General features: G+C 43.4%; 2 protein-coding genes across 2 annotated transcripts in view; both read left to right on the top strand.

Annotated features, from left to right (window-relative positions):
* Window positions 1–354: 354 nt before the first annotated feature.
* On the top strand, window positions 355–15,784 carry LOC138267187 (vomeronasal type-2 receptor 26-like). Its single transcript, XM_069216037.1, has 4 exons — window positions 355–429; window positions 7,292–7,519; window positions 14,340–14,463; window positions 14,620–15,784. The coding sequence occupies exons 1-4, from the start codon at window positions 355–357 to the stop codon at window positions 15,540–15,542; spliced, it is 1,350 nt and encodes a 449-aa protein (XP_069072138.1). The 3' UTR covers window positions 15,543–15,784.
* An 810-nt stretch (window positions 15,785–16,594) lies between these two features.
* Window positions 16,595–24,595, top strand: part of LOC138267186 (extracellular calcium-sensing receptor-like) — a 57,247-nt gene continuing 49,246 nt past the window's right edge. Inside the window, exon 1 of the mRNA XM_069216036.1 lies at window positions 16,595–16,719. Within this exon, the coding sequence (XP_069072137.1) occupies window positions 16,595–16,719 (125 nt within the window). The remainder of the gene's footprint in view (window positions 16,720–24,595) is intronic.

Below are 24,595 nucleotides of genomic sequence, written 5' to 3'. Positions count from 1 at the left end.
AGGTGTCCTGGCTCTTGCGGCATCAAGATGCAAGGGCAGCAGGCACCATCTGCTTGGGTGAAACTATGGATCAAATAAAAGGATATTTAAAAGTTTCCAAAAAACATATTCAGAAGGTGCCAAATGGAGATATGCATGAAGAGCATTCCAAAGTTTGGAGGTCAAATAAGAAAATAAACAACCTCCTCTCCTCGCCCTAATGATCCTCGGCACCAGAAACAAGTTTCGTCCACTGGACCATGCCGGTCGGGCAAAAGTCTTTCCCTCGGTTAACCAGGACTTATTGAGGCACAGGCCCTGTAGGCAAAAGTAAGGGCTTTAAATTGAATGCGACTGATGGGCAGGAAGTGCAACATGCGCAATGATGACGTGGCAGATGCGCGAGCCGAAAGCTTCAAAACCAGCCTGGCTGCTGCATGCTGGATAGTGGTAATGGAATAAACGGGGCGGGGGAAGAACAGCAGGTGAGGGAACATGGCCATGTATTGCCAGTGATAAAATGTCCTCAGCAATGCCAAACAATTAGATTGCTCTCAGGAGGATCAAGTTATGATCTTGTAAAAGAGCTCCCCTGGTCATGCAACTCTCAGTTGTGTGGCATATGCTCATAAAATGGTAATGGGCGTACTTAATCCCATGTATTAGCACAGTTTATGACTTGAAAAACCTGTGTTATCTCTTCACTCAAATGAGAACACCTATCATCCATTTGTTACTCATTTCCCCTTTTCAGATTATTTTTGTTTACCTCCCCCTTACCTTATCATAACAACAGTGTCAGATGACATCATTCACTAAACTCCTGTTGTGCTTTTAGCTAGAACTACATACAAATCAGATATGGTAGTTGTGATATACATCGTTCATTATCATGTGTACATGTATGTCCTGTGACCATATCACTGTGATGTCAAGCACTTCTGTCGGAATGTTTGTGTCCATTTCAGTAGATTCGGTCCAGGACCGGACTCATGCTATCCTTCCAACATGGAGTGATGCGAAACCCTGTTCCTGCTTCATTTTCTCCACCAGTACTTCCTGTTCTATGTAGAACAGGAGATTTAAATGCCAGTATGCCACCTTGGAGCACTTTCATGAGATGCAGTACTCTATTTCCGGTGCTTCATTAAATACCGATAAACTATACGTGGTTAACATCAGCAGTCGGATACTCCCTCTGAATTTTACCAGGTGAAAAAGGCCTGGTAAATACAAGGACATACAGATGTCGGAATAAAGTAAGCGTGCAACCCACCAATACTTCAACACTTGCAATGACAGCCATGTTGTATGAGTAAAGATGTTGGTGATATTTTATTCAGAAAATTGAAAGAGTATGATGCTGGCATCGGGCGACTGGGTGTTCTATGCAGAAGCAAATATGCACTGTGGTGGCAGAATGTTCTAATAGCCTTACAGCCCTCCGAAGCTGGGCTATACCAGCCTAAAAGTCCTGCTCCCTTGTTAAAGGCCCTCACTTTTGGCTCGGGCCTTATACGCTGAAGCGGGCCTTTAATGGCCGGTATTGCCTGCTACGACAGGCCATAAGGCTACAGTCCAGACTCATGTTCTTCAGCTTCTATTTGGACAGTTTTCTTGAATCGATAAAGAGATTCAGTTAGGACATTTCCAAAAAATAAGGATAATCTCTTCTTTTTGTTCAGAAAGAAGTTTCATTAGCGGTCTACCTACTGGTGTAATTAATTATAGCGGGCACAAATATTTCATTATCAATTCGTTAACAATTGCCATTGGTTTTTCTTGAAATGCAGCTTTAAAATGCGTTCAAATCTGCAGTAAACTTTAAAAAAATATCGGCAAATGATTTTTGGAGGTTTGTACGAACTACCTCAACTTTTGGAAACTCTCTTACCTTACCTTCTGCCGTATTGTATCTAATCACTTACACAAACTACCAGATGTGAACATGTTACCTACAGGAAAAAAAACACAGCAGCTTTTTGGAAACCTCGTTTGAATTCAGCCAGCAAAATATCATCAAAGCTGAGCTGGGAGCTGCACCTCCACCTTCATGAAGTGACCCCTGCTTAGTGCTTACCGCCCAACTTTCTTTTAGCACAGTGGTAGAACAGAGAGCTCAGATCGCATGTCTCGCAAGCCTACTAACACATGCATGAAATACTCCAGACTGCGGGACGGCTAAGATGGTCACCCAAAAAGAAAGAAATAAGAGTTCAATGAAAAACCAGACATTCTTGGCCAATCTTGGAAACAGGTGAGTGAAGAAGCAGCTACTTGTCAAGAAACTACAAGGCCCGATATTAATCAGTTAAGCAGTTACATGATATGATAGTCCTGGATCTGATGGCAGCTCCTAATGATTTTGTAACTGTAATTGTATTTATATGGCTCTTACTACCCCTGACGAGGCATCAGAGTGCTTTTTGGTGAGTTGCATGGTACTCCGGAACCAAAAGAGGATTAGTGATGGATTAGCATAGGGAAATATGAGTTAATTTGAGTGGTGGATATGCAGGTCTGTTAGTTGGTTTGGCTAGTATAATGGTAGGAAAGAAGAGGGACGAGCCTGGAAAGTGTGATTTGGGAGATCATAGAAGTAAGATGAGGTTTTTTGGTTGAGGAAAAGGGCGATAGGGAGGGAAGGGTCTCTAGAAATGGATTAGAGAGATCATAGTAGTAAAATTACCTTTAGGATGAGTCAAAGGAGGGATAAATTAGAATGAGGGAAGAATTTAGAAAGGGATGTTTGGGAGATCATTGTAGTAGAATGAGGTTTGGGGTAAGTCAGTGAGTGGAGATAGAGGGTATATTGAGAGAAGTATATAGTGTGACATAGAGTATTGCATTGAAGAGTCTCAAAGGTACTTTTTTGTACCCTAGAAGTAAAGTAATAAATATGTATAGATAGATAAGTGCATAGAGAGGTTATACATGTACAGGGAGTGCAGAATTATTAGGCAAGTTGTATTTTTGAGGATTAATTTTATTATTGAACAACAACCATGTTCTCAATGAACCCAAAAAACTCATTAATATCAAAGCTGAATATTTTTGGAAGTAGTTTTCAATTTGTTTTTAGTTTTAGCTATGTTAGGGGGATATCTGTGTGTGCAGGTGACTATTACTGTGCATAATTATTAGGCAACTTAACAAAAAAAAATATATACCCATTTCAATTATTTATTATTACCAGTGAAACCAATATAACATCTCAACATTCACAAATATACATTTCTGACATATAAAAACAAAACAAAAACAAATCAGTGACCAATATAGCCACCTTTCTTTGCAAGGACACTCAAAAGCCTGCCATCCATGGATTCTGTCAGTGTTTTGATCTGTTCACCATCAACATTGCGTGCAGCAGCAACCACAGCCTCCCAGACACTGTTCAGAGAGGTGTACTGTTTTCCCTCCTTGTAAATCTCACATTTGATGATGGACCACAGGTTCTCAATGGGGTTCAGATCAGGTGAACAAGGAGGCCATGTCATTAGATTTCCTTCTTTTATACCCTTTCTTGCCAGCCACGCTGTGGAGTACTTGGACGCGTGTGATGGAGCATTGTCCTACATGAAAATCATGTTTTTCTTGAAGGATGCAGACTTCTTCCTGTACCACTGCTTGAAGAAGGTGTCTTCCAGGAACTGGCAGTAGGACTGGGAGTTGAGCTTGACTCCATCCTCAACCCGAAAAGGCCCCACAAGCTCATCTTTGATGATACCAGCCCAAACCAGTACTCCACCTCCACCTTGCTGGCGTCTGAGTCGGACTGGAGCTCTCTGCCCTTTACCAATCCAGCCACGGGCCCATCCATCTGGCCCATCAAGACTCACTCTCATTTCATTAGTCCATAAAACCTTAGAAAAATCAGTCTTGAGATATTTCTTGGCCCAGTCTTGACGTTTCAGCTTGTGTGTCTTGTTCAGTGGTGGTCGTCTTTCAGCCTTTCTTACCTTGGCCATGTCTCTGAGTATTGCACACCTTGTGCTTTTGGGCACTCCAGTGATGTTGCAGCTCTGAAATATGGCCAAACTGGTGGCAAGTGGCATCGTGGCAGCTGCACGCTTGACTTTTCTCAGTTCATGGGCAGTTATTTTGCGCCTTGGTTTTTCCACACGCTTCTTGCGACCCTGTTGACTATTTTGAATGAAACGCTTGATTGTTCGATGATCACGCTTCAGAAGCTTTGCAATTTTATGAGTGCTGCATCCCTCTGCAAGATATCTCACTATTTTTGACTTTTCTGAGCCTGTCAAGTCCTTCTTTTGACCCATTTTGCCAAAGGAAAGGAAGTTGCCTAATAATTATGCACACCTGATATAGGGTGTTGATGTCATTAGACCACACCCCTTCTCATTACAGAGATGCACATCACCTAATATGCTTAATTGGTAGTAGGCTTTCGAGCCTATACAGCTTGGAGTAAGACAACATGCATAAAGAGGATGATGTGGTCAAAATACTCATTTGCCTAATAATTCTGCACTCCCTGTATAAGGAAGATAACATTTCGAGATTTGAAGATGTATTTTAAAACCTCGCACTTTCAAGCGCTGCTGTACTTTAAGCTAATGTTTTTGTATTTTTTATACTATTTGTTCCTCAATAGTTCAATAATGAAACATTTGTAGATAAAATAGCTATGTTAATATTTAATATTTTGTGATAGATAAATAAATTAGAGACCCATAAGCAGGTAATCACATAACCTATATGAAAACTATGCAGTGACCTATATACATGTTATGCATGAAATAATTCAAACAAAGAAAAACCACAGACTCATTCATACACTAATTCATTCACTTGTAGATGCACTCAGAGGCTCAGGCACCCAGTCACATACCCACTCGGACACTCATGCACACACTCAGAGCCACTCATAGACACCCACTCCCACTTGTAGAACCACTCAGACACTCACGCACCCACTCACACATCCACTGACAGAGACAGGACCTGTGGCCAACCTGCGCTGTGCATGGCCAAAGGCCATGCGTGGTGTGGGATTGGGTGGTTATAACAGCCTGGCTGCAAGGCCTGATTGCAAGGCCAGGCCTTGTGACCAACCTCCGCCACTGCTAAAGATGAGGCTCCCTGTCTGCAAAAGCAATAGTTTCCTCTGTTTGCCTGCGAGCAGAGAAAAAGATGAAACCTCTGCTTTCATTAAGCAAGAGTTGTGTGACAGCTCTCATTGGCTGGAACCAGAGTGTGTGCTCTGACTTGGCTGGAGCTGTCAAAGCTCCTGCCAAGTCAGAGAAAACAGCTGTGTCCCAGGGATGGGCACCCAGGGGGATAGCAGGAGCCGGCTCTGGGGATGCGGTCCCCAGGTCCATTATTGGCTCCTCAAGGGGGCTATTTGGCCCCCCTCCAACATTTGAAATTTACCTTGGGGCGGTGGTGGTCCCACGGGGCTGGGTCTCCATCCCCCCGTTATAGTTACCTTTGGCTTGATTTATAGTTACCTGACATAACTCTAACTATAACAGCTGAATTTCTATGGTTTTGTGCAAGTAAATTCAGATCCTAACTTGAATGTCCTTGTAACCTTTACTTTTTTTGGTGAATTTCTATGGGATTTTAAATAAATGCTGATTCCTAACTATAATGTCCCTGTAGCCTTTGTTTTTTTCAGTGAATTTCTGTGGTTGGTTGGTTGTGTGCTATTTTTTTTTCTCCTCGGGCTCTGGATTCATGGATCCGCTACCCGATTCCGTCGTGGATTTACAAACGGGTTGCGCTCAGCTACGCAGCTGATCTGCGTAGCTGCGAATAGGCCAGGACCCCTCCATCTGTTCTATGAGGTCAGGATACCTTTATCCCGACTCCTTATCTCACTTTTCACTGTTATTTTTACCCACCGCACCGTGCAGATAAACAAAACGGTGGCCGCTACTTTTCTTTCAGATTGTGACCAGCCAATCATGGCCTTTCTTTAGCAGGCAGATTCGCAAATCCGCCACAGAGAATCCATTGACCCTCTGCTTCCCTAGATATCTATATATTTATTTTTCCTTAATATCGCTAAAACTGGATTTACACCAAATCACACTAAATTTGGAACCAAACCACAAAAGGTGTGCTTTCTGGATCACAAGCTAGTTTTATGCCAAATTTGGTGTAATTCCGTCCAGTGGTTCGGACTATAGTCGTGTTCAAAATCCCCTCGGGAAAATGCATGAGGAAAAGTCATTTTGGGACCCCTACTGTTCTCAGCCCCGCCTGACAGAATACCCTGAAACTTTCAAGTTATTTTTATGTGTATATATATATATATATATATATATTGAGAGAGAGAGAGATATGTAGATATAGATATATATCTTTATATATATATATATCGCCAAGCAATGGGCTATCCGACAATAGAAAATGCTTTTGTATTAACGGTACTAAAGACAAATGAGTTTGCCAGATCTGATCAACTTCTGCAGGCAAAGTGTCACACTAAACAATTTGTAAGAATGAATGCAGGAGAATTGTCCCACAAAAATTGTGTTTGTTGTTTTTTGTTAGTAAAACCTACTTTTTCATCAGATTTTTCACCTGCTTCTTTTTTTTTAATGTTGTCAGGTTTGTGTCACTGGTCAAAATTAAAAATGCATACGACTATTTTAAGGGCATAACAATGAAGACTATCTGGCCAAAGTCACAAGGCTTTGCGGCTTGACACAAGCAGAGACATGAACTTTGTACTCTAAATCTAAAATATTGTCAAATCTACCAACTTACAACAAGACCTGAGGAGAATTTCTTCACCTTCATAACTGAAAAGGCAGAGGCTACAAAAGAGCATCACGGCTGCATCCTGGCTGGGGAGCTAATCCCTTCCAATTATCACTGATGCAAAAAACATTATCTAGGACACATTCAAATGTAACACATCTTTTGTTAAACTAATCATTGTGCTGAATTTTCATCATTACTGAAGGGTTCACAATTAGTCAAACAAATTAGCTTTCAAAGCTGCTAGGTTGTTCCTTAAGGCATGAGTCTTTGTGAACCTACCTGAGACCCATCCCAGTCATTCAAAGAGCTGCCATTTGCAGCTTGGCTCCTGTCCTGGTCAGGGTTCACAGCATCTGCACCGCTGTCCATCATTATTTGTGCAGCTCTCGCCTTACCACCAGTTGGCTGTGTCACAGAGAAGTCATTTAGCTGGGATTTCATGTAATGTAGGAGAATGTCAAAGAGCTCATCTTCTCCTCATTGGGGGAAGCCATCAAGTATTTAGGTAGTACAGCAACTATAAATCATGGAAATGCATTGGCTTAAGAGCTCTCTACTTGCTTCTCTCTTTCAGCTCTTGCACTATGTTAAGAATGTGCGATTCAAAAATAGAGCAGGAGCGGCGCTGTTTTTCAGCCAGACCGGTGAAGTCCCCGCCCAGTATGACGTTGTGAACTGGCACAGGACTCCGAATGGAGGTCTCCAAAGCACGAGAATAGGAACCTACGACTCGACTGTTCCTCAAGGCCAAAGACTCATCATCAACACTAGCGCCATCCAGTGGCCTTCCGGGTACTCTCAGGTATAGTATTAATTAACGTGCAGTGGAAATGTTATGGGGGGCAGGAACTCGTAAGGGTGCTTTGGTCTGTGGGGTGCAATAATCACAGATATCAAGTGCTGCCAGTGCTAAGTCATGTTTAACACCTTCTGGTTGTTATGTTGTTTTTTTAAGCCATGAGCCATTTGCTTTTGGGGACTTGTAGTTTTGCCTTTAGCATTGCAAGCATGGAAACCCATTGCTTTCATAAAGCTGCAAAGGCTCTAGGGAGCATCTTGTGGTGGAGACAAATTACAATAGCGGGCCAGGAATAGGTCTATATATCAGTGTATGTGAACCTCTCCAGATTCATAATGGCAATTGCCATAACTACTGGCTGTTCTTCTTGCATTCATCTATCAATAAGCTGAGAAATCCCAGCATGCAAAGCGTTTTGACTAATAAGCCAAGACTGACTCTTGGGGACCTCTTCATGGTTATGAGAATGTGACAGGCAACCTGAAATAGATGATGAATATGTGGGAAATATTTGCAGATATGTAACAATATAGAGGGAGAGTATTGAAAGGTGATGGTGGCTCTGTCAGCTGCCACCACTATGTGGGCAGAGTGGCACTCCCCACCACCCCAGGCTTCCAGCGGCACGCTCTCGGAAGCGGGCTCCGGTGCCTCAATGGGTAGCACCATATCACTAATCCTGCAAGACTTGACTCTGCAGACTGCACATAATCTGGTTTGAGGAGCCTGCAGAGAAGACTCTCTGGCAGTGATCAAGAATGCCCAACCGGCCCTGCGAATGATGGGAGTAAGAGCATGTCTGCCTCCTTGTAGAGGGTACTGCAGAATCAGTCACCCTTTCTTTCCCATACCCGACGAGCATCCGTACAAGCTAGAACTGGTGCCCGACTTGAGCGGGACCCTCTTGGGTTTCTCTTACTCTTGTCTTTAGCACAGGCAAAAAGGGTCAAACAGCCCTCCCCTGGGTTTTACCTTCTGGTTTGTGGCCAACACACTTTATAACTGTGCTGCACTCGGCTGCAGGAAACAAACCAACCCCTGTTGTTTGGATAGTTGGAGGTTGTTCAGCCGCCCTGGGCTGGGAGTTCTGCTTTAGTTCTTTGTAAGGTCATGCAGTGAGAATTCAGCTAGTCCATTGTGTTGCTTACCCTTCATGCAAGCACCCTTGAAAGGTGTTGTTGAGACCCCTCTGGTTCCCTCTCCCATCTCGTATAGAGCGTTATGGCTAGATTACGCATCTTAAAGTCGAATGTCCAGGGCTTGGGGACAGTGCGCATACAGCATGCCGTACAGCAATATATTACAAGGTGAGATGCCTGGATTGCATTTCTCCAGGAAACCTTCATATCTGGAGAAGAAGACACCTGCCTACAAAAATGATGGTGTGGTCAATGCTATTGTTCTACATATTCTGGGCTTGCTCAGGGGGCCTTATTTGGGTTAGAAAAGTGGTGCCTTTTATGTGCATAGCCACAGAAATAGATCCTGTGGGGCGCTAGGTGCTAGTGGAGGCAGGTCCCTCTTGCTGGGTAGCATATACATCCCCAGTGTAGCACAAAAGGACTTTCTGGTGCACTACTCCATTATCCTTACACAAAAGGGCACATATCCCCTGGATCATTGGGGAAGAATTCAATTGTGTCTTAAACCCGCAGCTATATCGCTCGCATCCTCCTATGCCAGCCTCCCTTGCCGTTACTGCCACCCCTTGTCTTTCTCAATGGCTTACACATTAATCACTGTTAGGTATCTGAGGCGCTCTAAACCTAGATGCCAGAGATTACTCCTATTATTCACCACCACACAACATCCACGTGCGTCAGGATCATATACTTTGTCAAGTTGCAACTCAGCTGCAGTCTAACAACGCTGGATATTTAAGGAAGATATTCTAATATCATAACCCGCTCCAATTACATCTTGATTGGGTGGGTGCCATGCCCACCGGTCCCTACATGGTGGCTACAGCCAACCATGATGGAAGTCCTAGTATTTAGGGATGCAACTCATGCAGCTCTATCAATTACTTGACAGATATCTGGGGCACTGCTACCTCCATATTAATGGAATTGGAAGCATTGAAGGTGGTGGTCTGAGGCCACTGCATTCACTTGGTTGTGGGAGCAACGTCTGACCTTCACCGGCACCTGAATTAGAGCATCCCGAGGGGCCTTGGAAGTTGTGGCGGGTACAGCTCCCTCTAAGAGACTGGCACTAGCAGCAGCGAAGGAGCTCCATGCTATACTGATTGAGCAACTGCGATGCCTAGACTTTACAACTTCTCAGGCCAAAATGCATGCAGTGGGTGAAGAGTCTGGTTACTGAGAAGTGCTGTACATGTCACCCCCATTGCCACAAGTAGAGAGACTCTGGCCAGCCTGGTTACCAGCCAGTCAGACATACATGGTGTGTTCACGGCCCATTACCAACTTTCAATGATCCCTTCCCATAGACTGCCAAGCCCACATTTGAGAATTTCTTGGAAAGGTTACACTGCCTGTCATTGATCCAGCTGACAGGGAGGAGCTCAGTGCCCCTATCACAGTGCAAGAAATCCGGGGAGCCATGAGGGGCGCTTCTACGAGTAAACCTTCAGAGTTGGGCGGTCTGCCAGTCGAGTTCTGTAAGGCATATGACGGCCTCTTGGTTCTCAAGCTGCTGGAATTTAAAAAAGTTGAGCTAATGGAGGGTCAGCTCCTGTCGACGCTCCGTGAGGCGCTACTCTTATTCCTCCCTAAGCCTGGCAGGGACCTACTGGAGGTGACGTCCTATCGCCCACTGTCTAGGCTCGGAACACATTACAAAATACTAAGTAAAATCATTGCAGTGCAACTGATAGAATGCCTTCCCCACCTTTTACATCTGGATCAAAATGGCATACTCCACGCTGATCCACTACTCCTAATGTCTGCAGACTCCACTAAGTGATGGAGTTTGCTCCTTCCCATTGGCCTTAGGCGGCATGCATAGTACTGAATTTGGAGAAGGCTTTCAATACTGTTGACTGGGGGTTTATGTTCTTGACACTAACGGTAATGGGTATAACTGGCAGGCTACAAAGACTTATTAGACTCATCTACTTGGAGCACCCTGCTCGGGTGAAGATTGGGCAGTGTATTTTGACCACATTCCTGGTGAACAGAGGAACACACCAGGGGTGCTATTTGCCCCTGCTCCTTAATGCCTTAGCGATGGAGGCACAGAGGCTCAGACAAAAAGGCCAGGTGTGGGGCATATCTCTAGAGGGTGTGACGCACAAGGTCTCCCTATACACTGACAATGTACTATTAAACGTCTGTGATATTCAAGATGGCATATCCAAGATCACAAACATCCTGACAGAGTTCTGCGTCACCTCAGGCCTGGAAGTGAATTGGTCAAAGTCCTATCTTTTCCCAATTCTTCCGGATTGCCCATTGCAGCACTTATTGGTGGTCACGCACCTCCTCCACCGGGAGCCACACATCATCCGGTATTTGGTATCAATATTTTGCATACCACACAAGATCTCATTGATGGAACCTCACTAGATCTGTTGCCTCCCTCTCTCCACAAATGGCAGTCATAAGCACACTCCCACTCACTGTATAGGATACAGTATAATTGTCTAAAATAGGGATGCTCCCACATCTGCTGTATTTCTGCCACAACCTCCCAGTGAGCATACCCCAGAGCATATTTTGCGCATCACACACCAAGCTGGGGCCTTCCTCTTGAATAAAGACAGGGACCGAGTTGTTCTGCACAAGTTGCAGCTACCAGATGAGAAGGGGAGCCTTGGGACCCCTATCTTCGAACATTATTATTTAGCAGCACAGCTACAATGGCTGGCCCCCTGGCTGATGGGACGGCTTGCAGATGAACTGAGGCTGCCGTCTACGGACCGCACACAGTGGGCGCTGCAGAAGGGCTTTCTGCCACATGAAGAGATTCCCCTGGAGGTCAACAATCTGTTATGTGTAGCTTATAAAAGCTTTTGCAAAAGCCTGCTCCTCATGCGACTTTGCCAGGCACATTGACGCTCCGACATGCAGAAGTGCACACATTTGGGGTTTCTGCTGATTCCTGGTTACATTGGCTTCATCCCCTAACTGGTCTAAATTCCCTTGCGGCTGAATATTCTCCATTTATTCAACCTGACTGACATAGCCTACTTTCAGTAATGTATGACTGGATCATTCCTGCTTGAGTTTCTATAATATTGCGCCGCCTCCAGGAATTGGCACTGGAATAGGATTTCAGGCCCTTTTGGTTACATGTACACGGTAACCTTTAGAGTTAGTTATAACCCTGGTCCCTTGATACTCATGGGTTTCCCTTGTTCTTCAGAAAAACTCATACCGACTACGTCACAATACTCCCCAAGATCCACATTGGTTCCATCAGGCCCTTCAAGGACCTGGTCGGAAGGGAAGGGCTGACGACATGGGAAGTGGCTGGAGTGGGTACCCTGGGCACTCTGTTTCGGAACGGCTTACACACCCCATGCAAGCAGCTACAGACCAACTACGGACTGCCGGTGGGCCATTTCTTGGCCTATGCAATTGCTGGCTGAGATAGGCACACACTGTTAACACGGAGCCGGAAAACCACTCAATGGAGCATACCTTGCATACTATAGGTGGGTGCTGCTGGCTTATGACTTTGCTCACACGAGCCCTAGCGCATACAACACAAGACCCCTTGCTACCAACCCATAGGTGCTGGGAATGAGATGTAGGCCAGGACTTAACACAGAAGGAATGGGACAGGGTATTGCTATACCCGCTCAAACTGTCCCCAAATGCCAAGTTTCAGTACGTACAACAGAACATCTTACACAGAGCCTTCCTCTCCCCTGCCAGGTTACACAAAATATTTGGGTCTGCATCAAATTGCCCCCGGAGTCAGATACCAGATGCCGATATGGCGCATATGTTTTGGAATTGCCCAGCGGCAGCGGATTTTTGGTGCAAGGTCATGGACGCACTGACTGGCATCACAGGGCACAAAGACCTTAACACCATGGCGAGTGGAGTCTTGGGACTGTTTCAGTGCTGGGAGGTAGAGGCACCACAAGTCGTTTCATAACCTAGCATTGCATATAGTCAGCAGGTCCATTGCCATGCACTGGAAAGTCAACACGTTGCCTGGGTTGGGACACTGGAATGCAGTCACATTTAAATAGGGTAGGGCTGAATCCGTTGAGCTTAGGTGAGAGGAGACCAGAGGACTGTGCTGAGTTCCCATTGCTGCAGAATGGGACAGTTTACTGCACAAGCTACAAGTGCTTCAAGAGAATCTCCATGGGTGAGAAGGGATAGTATCCAAGTTGCTGACCGACACCAGACTCCGACAGCCTAGTGCTTTCCCCTTCCCTTTGCCCGAGCTTGAATGGAAAAAGTGGGGGGCTGTACCATGCTGGGATACTGAAGGAGGGTGCCATATCGTATGTATATGTAATTGTCTCCCAGAAAAAAGCTGTGAAAGTGCGGAGGGAGGGCACTCGAGAGGGTGGTGGTTGCTTTGTCTTTAATTTCCTATATTCGAAACTGAAACTATCATGATGTTAACCATGTTTTCATTGTTAATGTTTTGAATCAATCTCTCCTGTTGGACATAATGCATTGCATTGTATGTGCAGGGACCATGGTGGAGACATCCAACATGGATGTGTAAAATACAGTCATACGTTTGTCATATCCCTAGGTGATACTAATATAAAACTTTAAGAAATTGGTTAAAAAAGAGGTGGATGAAGGGTGTAGCCCTCTGTGCTGCTTTGGCATTGAAACTCACAAAATATTATTTAAACACTTCCATGTTCTCAACAGGCTTCTATCACAAATGTCAATTGTTTTCCCTCTCAGTTACAGGGGAACCAGACCCTGGAGGGTAAAATGGCAGGGTTGATGTGTACAAGAGGACTGTAGAGCTAATAGCCTTATTCCACCTGCTGACCCTGCTTGATCTCCTGTCAGAGCCCGTCACTGGCAGATGCCCCAGCAAAGGGGAATCCCTGTTATTTATAGATGCAGTATTGAGCATACCATGCATTTCAAGTGGGCTCTGAGGCTTGCCAAGCAAGGGTCATAACAATCATAATTACAATACTTTTCCCTGAAGTAGACCAACACCCAATTAGCAAAATACATTCCTAGACATTTTCTTGCTGATACAGCACAGATTATTGGTAATGTTGAAGGGAATCCAAGAGATTCACCTTTTGCTGTGTTTTGTTATGAGCACCACTGAAGGTAAATTTAAGGATGTCCATGGTTCACGGGTTCCAGAGTGATGGGAGCATCCTTTCCTTCATAATATCAGGGTGTGCATGTGGGATACATGGGGTATCCCTAGCATCATCCACACCCGCATGGTGGGTAGCACAGATGGTTGCTAGTGTGGCTGTACAAGGTACACCACCACCTTGCTGTCATCCTCCTGACCGCCTCACAGTGTCAGATCCAAATGGGGCTTACCATCACCACTCCAATCTTACATGGTGACTGTTGGGTAGACTGCTGGTGATGAAAGAGTTGGGATCCCACACTCTGAGTGACGACATTGGAACATTGGAATTAGTGATTGGGAGGCTATGTTGGGACTTTAAGAGGAGAACATTATTGAGTCCCTCCATGTGGATGCTACAATATCTGGTCAGAAACAATTGCCTCTGTTGCTACAGCAGTTGCATGATTGAGGTGCACTCATCTTTGGATCAACATGAAGCTTCTGATACTGGGCTGAGACACGGCATTGTTTGAGGAGAAAATATGCTAGCTAGACTTTGACAAAGTTGGTTATCTAGCTGTGGAATAAGTTACTGTTTTTTCGATAACAGATCCCTGTTTCTGTATGCAGTAAAAACTGTATGCCTGGATTCAGAAAAGCAGCTAAGGAAGGGGAACCTGTTTGCTGCTTCCTGTGTATCTCATGTCCTCTAGGAGAAATCTCCAATCAGACAGGTAAATTATCATTACCACTAACAATTGGTGATCGGAATCAAACATCAGATATAGTTAGGAGTCGTTCTGGTATCACATGCTCGATGAGCACGAATATATTATTAATATCAAATTATTACTTTAACAATGAGTATATGTGTGATAAATCTCTTGCAGGATCTACTGAATGCTTCAGATGTCCCTGGGATCAGTGGCCCAATGCCAGACAGGACGAATGCATCCTAAAGACAATAGAGTTCTTATCGTATAATGAGCCTTTAGGAAGCTGCTTGACAGCCATCTGCATTTTCTGCTCTTTGATCCCAGTTGGTATTCTGCAGCTATTTGTTCTGTATAGGAACACCCCCATCGTCAAAGCCAACAACCGCTCCCTCAGCTACCTCTTACTCCTTTCCCTTTCTCTTTGCTTTCTGTGTTCATTGGCTTTCATTGGATATCCAACATCAGAGAAATGTCTCCTTCGTCAAGCTGCCTTTGGAATCATTTTTGCTCTTTGCGTCTCTTGCATCTTATCCAAAACTATCATGGTGGTCATCGCCTTCAACGCTACCAAACCCAACAGTGATTTGAAGCGATGGGTGGGACCCAAGTTGTCCTATCTGGTCATCTGTGTCTGTACTCTTATTCAGGTTCTCCTGTGTTTGTCTTGGTTAATTCTCTCACCTCCTTTCTCTGAAAACAACATCCACGTTCTGCCTGGAAAGATAATAATTGAATGTAACGAGGGATCTCAGATCGCCTTCTGGTGCATGCTGGGATATCTTGGGCTTCTGGCCACCAACAGTTTCATAGTCGCCTTTCTTGCCAGAAAACTGCCTGACAGCTTCAACGAGGCCAAATTTATCACCTTCAGCATGCTGGCCTTCCTCAGTGTCTGGCTCTCGTTTATTCCAGCCTATCTCAGCACCAAGGGCAAGTACATGGTGGCCATGGAGGTCTTTGCCATACTGACTTCCAGCTCTGCTTTGGTCTCATGCATCTTTATTCCTAAATGTTACATCATCCTGTTGAGGCCTGAAATGAACACTAAGGAATATTTAATGGGAAAGACAACAGGGCACATTAAGAAGGACACTTGAGTTCACAAGCATAGAGAGGAATTGACTAGATTGTGGTTTGATTCATTTTTCTCTCATTAAAGTGTCTTTAAATTCTCAGCAGCTCTGATATGTAATTACGTAGACGCCAGCAAAATACTGTTGCATGTACCATGACACGACATAGGCCTGTCTGGAGCCTCTCTGCCTTATAAATCAGGATTTGTAAAAATGACACACCTGGCTGTCTGGTTTGCATTTGTCAAATAAAAGTAGCAAAATAAACCTGGTGTTGAAGCCCTGATGCTAATGTGTGATGTGTTATCTGTAATTACCACAGTGTAGGAATGGATTCCATCTTTGTAAGATAGAGTAGCAAGGTTAGCTGTAGGCGCGCACAATAAGCAAAATGGTCTGAATTTGGATGAAATTTGAATGTATAGCTATATAAGAGGTTCATATTCAATACTTTATGTTCCTGCTACTTACACATAATATAGAAATCATATCCTTCCATGAAACAGTACATAGATGCGACAATAGTTTCATAGAACAGCTACCCATGTTGTTCGTGTGGTCAGGGTTTTACCCTCTGTGGTCAAGACTGGGGATGGGGCAACTTCTGCACTACAGGACATGGGCAAGGGGGAGCGATGTTGCCCGAGTGCAGCCATAACCTGAGAAGTCAGTTGCAGAAGGCGTGAGGGCAGGTCAGCATCGCTTTCCTGGATCCATTTGCTGTTTGGTGCCCTGTTTGTCTGTGAGTAGAGGCACATGGCGGCCACTGAACTGAGAGTGAGCACTTTCAATGACAAAGACTACAGCAGTTGTGATGAGCAAAGCATGGTCCTGCATTCACATCTGCTGAAGCTGTGGGGGGTTTCACGGTGTCTTGGATGGGGACATGTTGTATGTTTAGTGGACATTAATTAGGTTATTTTTTTAAATGTTATTGTGAGGTTAGTAAAACACTATTAACCACCCTTGATATCCTCAGAGAACTTTGATTTAAAATGACATTTAATAGAAAGCAAATAGAACACACACAGCAACTGGGTAGACTGGAAAATGCAAATGCATGCCTAAAACTTAATATGTCCCCAGATGACAACAAGGCTTTCAAGAAGAGCAAGAGTCATGAGAGCCTCAGGGAAGAAGGCAAAGTCGGTCTCAGGCATCTGGCCAGGCGGGCATGGAATCCCAATAGAGAATTACAAAGGTAAAAATGTGTCCCCTGTTCACACATTTGAGCAATTTTTAACTTTTAAAGACACGATGTGTAAGTGTTTTGCATGGTATGGCAGACTGTGAATTTGAGCTTGTTACAGGAAATGTTTGTTTTAATATCAATCAACACTTAAAACTGGCCCAAAATATCATAAAACATGCCCACACACTAGCCTGCCACATGAGCTCATCGGACACTGTGCTGGGAACAAAGCTGACCCTGCAATCCAGTGACATTGTAGGGCTGTGGTTCTTAACCTTTTAACCTCTGAGGACCCCACTTGGAGCCTGGGAAACCACACAGAATCATTACTGGATTACTATGTGCAAACTTCCAACTTTGCTTGAAATCATGCATTTTCCCTACATTTTTGTGATGGAACCTTCCGGAATCCGCAGGAATCCACAAAATTCCTACCCTCCAGCATAGTCGCATCTATACCGATTAAAAATCTGCCCCACTTGTTAGCCTAAAAATGCTTTTTTTCAAACTGCCCTTTAGGACCAGCTTTGGTTCCCTCTCAATTTCGACATGTGTTTGGACCTTTTCTGGTACAGCCACCTACACAAGTGAGGTATCATTTTTATTGGGAGACGGAGGGGTACATTGGGTAGTAGGAAATTTGTGCCAGTGCGGTGATTTCACACATAAATGTGAGGAAAATGTGATTTTTATCTAAATTTGAGGTTTGCTGTGGGTTCTGGGTAAGAAACCACTGGAGGATCCATGCAAGTCACACCTCACTGGACAACCTCGGGTGTCTAGGTTTGAGAAACTTCTGGATTTATTAGGTTTCCCTAGAAGCCTGCTGAGCCATGAACCAAAAACACAGGTGCCCCCCTTGCAAAAACAGGTAGTTTTGTAATAGATAATTTTGATGTGTCCACATTGTGTTTTGGGGCGTTTCCTGTGGCGGGCTCTAGGCCTGCCCACACAAGTGAGGTACCATTTTTATCGGGAGACTTGGGGGAATGCTGGTAAGAAGGAAGTTTGTGGCTCCCGTCAGATTCTATAACTTGCAGCACCGAAATATGAGGAAAAAGTGGTTTTTTTGCAGCATTTTGAGGTTTGCAAAGGATTCTGGGTAAGAGAACCTGGTGAGAGTGCCACAAGTTACCCCACCCGAGGTTTTCCTAGGTGTCTTGTTTTCAGAAATTCCCAGATATGCTAGGTTTCCCTTGGTGCTGACTGAGATAGAGGCCACAATCCACAGCTCTGCACTTTCCAAAAAAACTGTCAGGTTTCAATGTAAAAAATGTGACGTGTCCATGTTTTTGTTGGGGGGGCGTTTCCTGTCGTGGGCACTATGCTCACCCATACAAGTGAGGTACCATTTTTATTGGGAGACTTGGGGTAACACAAAATAGAAGAATAAGTGTTATTGCCCCTTGTCTTTATCTACATTTTTGCCTTTCAAATGTAAGGTAGTGTGTAATAAAGAAGTGTATTTGAGAAATGCCCTGTAATTCACATGCTAGTATAGGGACCCCTGAATTCTGAGATGTACAAATAACCACTGCTTCTCAATACCTTATCTTGGAAATGCAAAGGTTTCCTTGAAACCTATTTTCACTCTTAATATTTTACCAACTGAATTGCTGTATACCCAGTATATAATTAAAACCCATTGCAAGTTGCAGCTCATTTATTGGCTCTGGGTACCTAGGGGTTCTTGATGAACTTACCAGCCCTACATACCCTCACAACCAGGAGAGTCCAGCAGACATAACAGTATATTGCTTTAAAACGTCTTCCATAGCTGGAAAAAGTTACAGAAGAAAGCGTGGACAGAAATGGCTGTATTTTTCAGCTCAATTTCTATATTTATTTTTATTTCAGCTGTTGTTTTCTGTAGGAAAACCTTACAGGATCTACCTAACTGACCCCTTGCTGAATTCAAAGTTTTGTCTACTTTTCAGAACTGTTTAGCTGTCCAGGATCTAGCATTGGTTTCACACCCATTTTTTGTCACTAACTGGAAGGAGGCTGAAAACACAAAAATAGTAAAGATGGAGTATGTCCCAGTAAAATGCCAAAATTGTGTTGAAAAAAGTGTTTTTCTGATTCAAGTCTGCCTGTTCTTGAAAGCTGGGAAGATGGTGATTTTAGCATTGGAAACCCTTTGTTGATGCCGTTTACAGGGGAAAAAACACACACTTTCTTCTGCAGCCCTTTTTCCCATTTTCTGAGAAAAAAAAAACACATTTTTGCTCTACTGTGGCTAATTTCTTGGTCTCCTTAAGGAAAGCCCACAAACTCTGTGTACCTTTACAATCCCTAGTATGTTGGGAAAAAAAAGGAGTCAAGTTTGCCATGGATAGCTTATGTGGACAAAACGTTATGAGGGCCTAAGCGTGAACTGACCCAAATAGCCAAAAAAGACCTGGTACAGGAGGGAGAAAAGGCCAGGCAGCGAAGGGGTTAAAGTCCTTTTTACATCTTTGTATTTCCTACAATACATCATGTTCTCCATTTGTACTTTCCTATCACTGTCCTATTCCATTCTGTCTCTTTTCTGTCACATGAGTCTATTCTTCCAATCTCCATCACATCTTTGCTCCAGGTCTCCTACAATCGTTTCAGTATTGGAAAGTTTCATAACAAAGCATATTTTGCAAGAGAGGGCAGTAGATACAGGTTTGAAATTCCCATTGGCATGTGCAGGTAAGTGGATCAATATTTGGAGTGGACACGTGTCTTCTTCAAAGGATAAGGCCACCTTCTGGTAGATGACACACAAATTAAATTAAATAAACCTGTGTTCAATCCCTGGTTATGTGGGACAAAGCAGCCAGGCTTGAATTAAATGCAATGTGTAAAGTTTTTAAGTATGCATACATAGTAGGAACACAATACAATTCCAGTGCCAATTTTAAAATAGAGAGAAACATTATGAATAAAATACGCCCAAAACATTTTTTTTAAATTGAGATATAATTTTTTAAGCAGCTGCAAAAAGCACAAACCACCAATTATAGTCTTGGAAAATAGTAGATTGTGACCTATGTGCAATTTTAGACTGACCGCATTGGAGCCCTGGTCAGATACAGTAAATAAAAATAAGTCTTAGAGTGGAGCCTGTAGCTGGTACATTTCAAAACTTATAGATTTAAGTATATGATCTATACTTACCCTCTGTACCTTTTCTAGTCTGACCAGTGACAATGTCGTTGTTGGCCTAGCCACAGGGGGAACATGCCATTTCTAATGCCACATCTTTTCCACTCTCAGATATTATGCACACTGCCTTCTGAGCAGCAAAGTGATCTAATTAACCGAAGGGACATTGGAGGAAGAAGATTTTGTTCAAGCTTGGCAGAATTATTTCCCTCTATCGAAAAAAATGCAGCCATTAATCAGCACAGTAGCATCAAAACAAAAATAGAAGCATCTACCTGATGCCGTCAGCCATGTTTAATTGGCAGTCCAAGTTCAGGAATCTTACTTGGTCTCAAGTACAAGTCACAGAACACCATGAGATTCATAGGGTGAGAGCCAATCTTCCTCATTTCAAGATGGGTGCCTCAAACACTGGGCTTGGCAAACCAAGGGACAACTTCAGCTCCTCAATAAGACATCTCAAAAAGAGACTCGATCCCCGGGAACAAACATATTTTTCGGTGAGATTCAATCTTCCATAGATGCTGGCCCCTCTGGGAACAGCAAGGGGACTCAAGAAAAGAGCCCGTGCTGCAGAACACTGCCTCAGAGTCTCAGAGCTCAGGTAATAGAAAATGTATCTCCTAGTGCTCTGTAGCCTCCATAGCCAAATTGCAGCAACAAAACAGGAGGAATTTTTGAATAAGCACTTATTATATGGGCATTAGTGAACTTCTGCAAAATGCAAGTATTTTGCAAATTACAAAGTTTGGGAAATTCCCTAGAAGAGCCAGTGGTGTTAAACACTGCTTCGGAATCTCAGAGCAATAGAAATTAATCTCCTTGATCTCTGAAGTCTCCATAGCCAAATGATAGCAACAAAACAGGAGGAATTCTTGGACAAGCACATATTATATGGGCATAAGTGAACTTCTGCAAACTGCAAACCTTTTGCTAATTACAAAGTTTGGGAAATTTCCTAGCTTCAATTTTCACCTCATAGTATGAACATTTTAACTTTAATTAAAGGTTTTTGGAAGGTCCTGCACTAGAAGCACATGCTCATTCTACCTGCATTCCAATGTTGGCTGCTGGCCACTGGGTGAAGACAGCAGATGGTGGGCTCTAGCCCTGGCCTGTGATGAGTCTTGGGATGAAGGAGAAGGGGTGCTTCTGCTTGTTCTGTTTTTTTTCTGCTGAGCCTGTCCTTCTACAGTTTTAATTAGTTTAGCTCCTTTTGACTCTCATCCAAGAAGGAGTTCTCTAGTTAGCAGTTGGAACTTTGGAGGTTGCATTTGAGCACATTTAACCCACTGAATACACAAGTACTATGACTCAATGGTATCCATCATTTTTCTCTGCAGCTGCACATTTTGCAGAATATTTGTAAGCAAAGTGGCAAATGTATTCATAAATGTTTGCTGCAAGTTTACATTCTCCAGCATAAAATGACACATGCAAACAGGTAAACTCCACAACTTTGTGATTTTTTTTTACAATTTTCCATCAAATTGTTACAAATTTTGAAAGAAGAAGAAATTTGCAAAGTTACACACACCTAGTAAATATCACAATCCTAGAAATGTGTCAGGGTCACTAAATTGCTCGTACTGTTTCACATGACAAAAGTATTTTGCAACTGCTACATCAACTTAACTTGTACTTTACAAGGCAAGTCTAGGTAAGTCCATGTGGAGGTAAGAATATTAAATATATACTTACCTTAACAATGTAGCGGTAAGCAGTGTAGTGGATACAAATGTTTTGTAGGTCATTACTATCAGCCTTGTACTGACTTACAATCCTAGGAACCATGGCAACCTCTTGCTTCCCCTGCATGTGAGCATCAGAATAGGGGCGTACCACAGGTGCCTGCAGCCCCTGAGGCCCTGGGGAGCCCCCGACCCTTCATGATCCCTCATTCAGCCCAAAATAAATGAATATCTGTGAGATATAGGAGGCTCAGGGTGTCCTCTGCGCATTCTGCAGGGGGGTGTTAGACCTGTCAGTCTTAGGATGCTCTTCTCCCAAACCGTTTGCCTCACTCCCTCCATTTTTGCTGCACTTACTTTTGTTGGCCTTAGGACTCTGTGCACTTTACCAATGCTAATCAGTGCTAAAGTGCTTTTGCTTTCTCCCCCAGGCACATTTTAATTGGCTTATACCTGACTGGGGTATTTAATTTACGTATAAGTCTCTTGTAATGGGTATACCATATACCCAGGACCTATAAATTAATTGCTGCTAGTGGGCCTGCAGCACTTGTTGTGCCATCCATTTAAGTGGCACCTTAAAACATGCGTCAGGCCTTCTACTGCAGCCTGAATTAATCACTGGTCAGATTGACTTTGTGGCTTCTCCTGCTATATTCTTCTCCACAGGAGCAAATCAGTTTTCAACAAACCTTTGCTGAAGTTGTATCCGGCCTCATGGAACTGTCTTTGGCTTACATCCCTCTTCCTCGTCCTACTGGAGATTTTCAACTTCCATTCCAGAGACTTAGGTCCTGATTTAGAATTTGCGGACGGGTTACTCTGTTACAAACGTGACAGTTATTCCGTCCACCGTATTGCAATTTCCACAAGTTATAATGGAACATAATATGGCAGATGGAATATCAGACACGTTTGTGACAGAGCAACCCCATCCACCTAACTCTAAATCAGGCGCAAAGTCTGAACACAGAAATCTACACCCCGCTTTGACCCAAGGCTATCTGATGACGCCTTCTCCTTGGACACCTCTTGCCACCTTGCCCCACTGAGCTTTACCTTCTCAGAAATGTTTCTCAAGAATATTTTTATGCCCGAAGGTAAGCGCTGACCTGACCTGGCACAATCCACTTCTTGTATCTGAACCGTGCTCCTTCGTGGGCAGACATATTTTTTTACTTTAACCCTGTCTCTCGTGAATATATATATCCGGGGTTGGCGCTTTGATCTTTTAGTCGTTAGTTATTACTAAAAACTTTAAAAACTCATAGCTCTGGTTCTACTGATTAGATTTTTGTCATCTTAGTGTCAAATAATGTATCAAAATGTACTCTACTTGTCTAAATTGGTTTGGGATTTTATTGTATTGTATTTTTACTTTGTTACTGTTTGTGTACTGCATAAATATTTTACACATTGTCTCTAAGGTAAACCTGCTTTTTGTACCCAAAGTGAAGCACTGGTTAATTTAGTGACTTGTTTTGGTCCACTCTGGAAGGGATAGTGGCTGTTGCTGGGCCAGGGCTCACACCCCAGTCAACCAACAACCCAATTTCTAAAAGGGCCCCATTCTCTTTTGTTACAGCACTGGGTCGGAAATGGTTGGGAAGTGCACCATTAATTTTGCGAGAGTGAAAATGGCTATACTTTTTTGGCAAATGAACAGGGGTTGAAAGAATATAGAAGAAAACGTGCATTAACAGTCCTGGTAAAAGTCCATTCACATCATTAAAGAGAGGTGAGCAATGCTCTTGTACACACCATTCAGTAAAACATTGGATGAAGGATAATACCTTTTCAAAAACATGTCAGAGGTTCCCTAAAGTATACTTAAATATAAAAGGTAAAGGTGCTGCAGTTTTACACTGAAGAACCAGGCTTTAAACCTTCAAATGACTGAGAACTGAGAGATGCTCCAAACCCATTAATAATTAGGAGATGAACTAGTTAACTGTTTGTGAACTGAGGATGTCAAAGCCCTAACTCGTCTCTCCCCATTAATGACATGCTAGATCCCGCTAACTCTGCACTCCCCAGCAGCCCTCCCTCCTCAGTTATGAATATGGTATAAATTAGGTTATCTTCCCACAAAACAAACTCGGACTTTAAGAGATAATAAATGCCTCTTGGATTATCAATGTAGCTCCAATTTGTGCAGTTTTTTTAGACAAGATGAAGGGTCTCAGACAACATCTTGATAGTGGATTATCTGCAGAGCTTTGCAGAGTGTGTTTGTCCTTTTTGTGCTACATCTCTGCCTATGACAGTGTTGCAGTGATGTCACATGAATGTATCTGCTGGATTTTTCTAAGATATAGTACTGGAACAATATGGACAAAGTATTGTTAAACAAAATGTCATGACCTAAATATTGACTTCCAAAACATTGAGAAGGCAAGCATGCATAGGCAAGCATATATTGACTCTACTTAGCTTCACACACAGACACGCATGTGCATGCACACACAAACAGAGTTATGGCTTCCCTCCCCTCTTCTGTACAGCGGTTCACACACTGGAGATAATCACCACCACATATCATTTTAGTAACCTCTGTAAACTGCCCATGGCAATGAGACATAAAATGAAGAAGTGTCTTTGGCCTTTCCCCATCAGCTACATTGTTCAGTGTCATTTCTCGTTAGTCAAGAAGAGCAGCATCTATTTTGTCTTAAATTAGGAAATGGCTCACACAAACATAGCAAAGCAAATGTGCTTATTTTTAGGGTTGGGTGGAACTAGAAGAGTTTCACTCTTCAGGATTTCACAGTTACATATAAACTCTGTGAGATCTTGCAGAGTTCCGCCAACAGGCAGAAAATATGCAGCACAAACTGCAGCATTCAAGTTCATTTTGCTGCTCTAGCAGCAGCAAATCTACTGTAATGGCAGCCCTCTGACCGCAACAGCTTGTGACCGAATTAGAAAATCATGCTAGAGGATGCCAAATCTTCCTCGTGCTCACTAGTTTGCATTTTCTGGAGCCTTGCTGGAGAAAAATTCCATCACATGGCAATTTGGTGGAGTTTGGCCAGAATTCTGCACTAAAGAGGAAC

The sequence above is a fragment of the Pleurodeles waltl genome, chromosome 12 (genome assembly GCF_031143425.1).
Source record: "Pleurodeles waltl isolate 20211129_DDA chromosome 12, aPleWal1.hap1.20221129, whole genome shotgun sequence".
Taxonomy (NCBI): domain Eukaryota; kingdom Metazoa; phylum Chordata; class Amphibia; order Caudata; family Salamandridae; genus Pleurodeles; species Pleurodeles waltl.
Note: the sequence above shows the minus strand (reverse complement) of the source record. Positions and strands in the feature narration are given on the sequence as shown.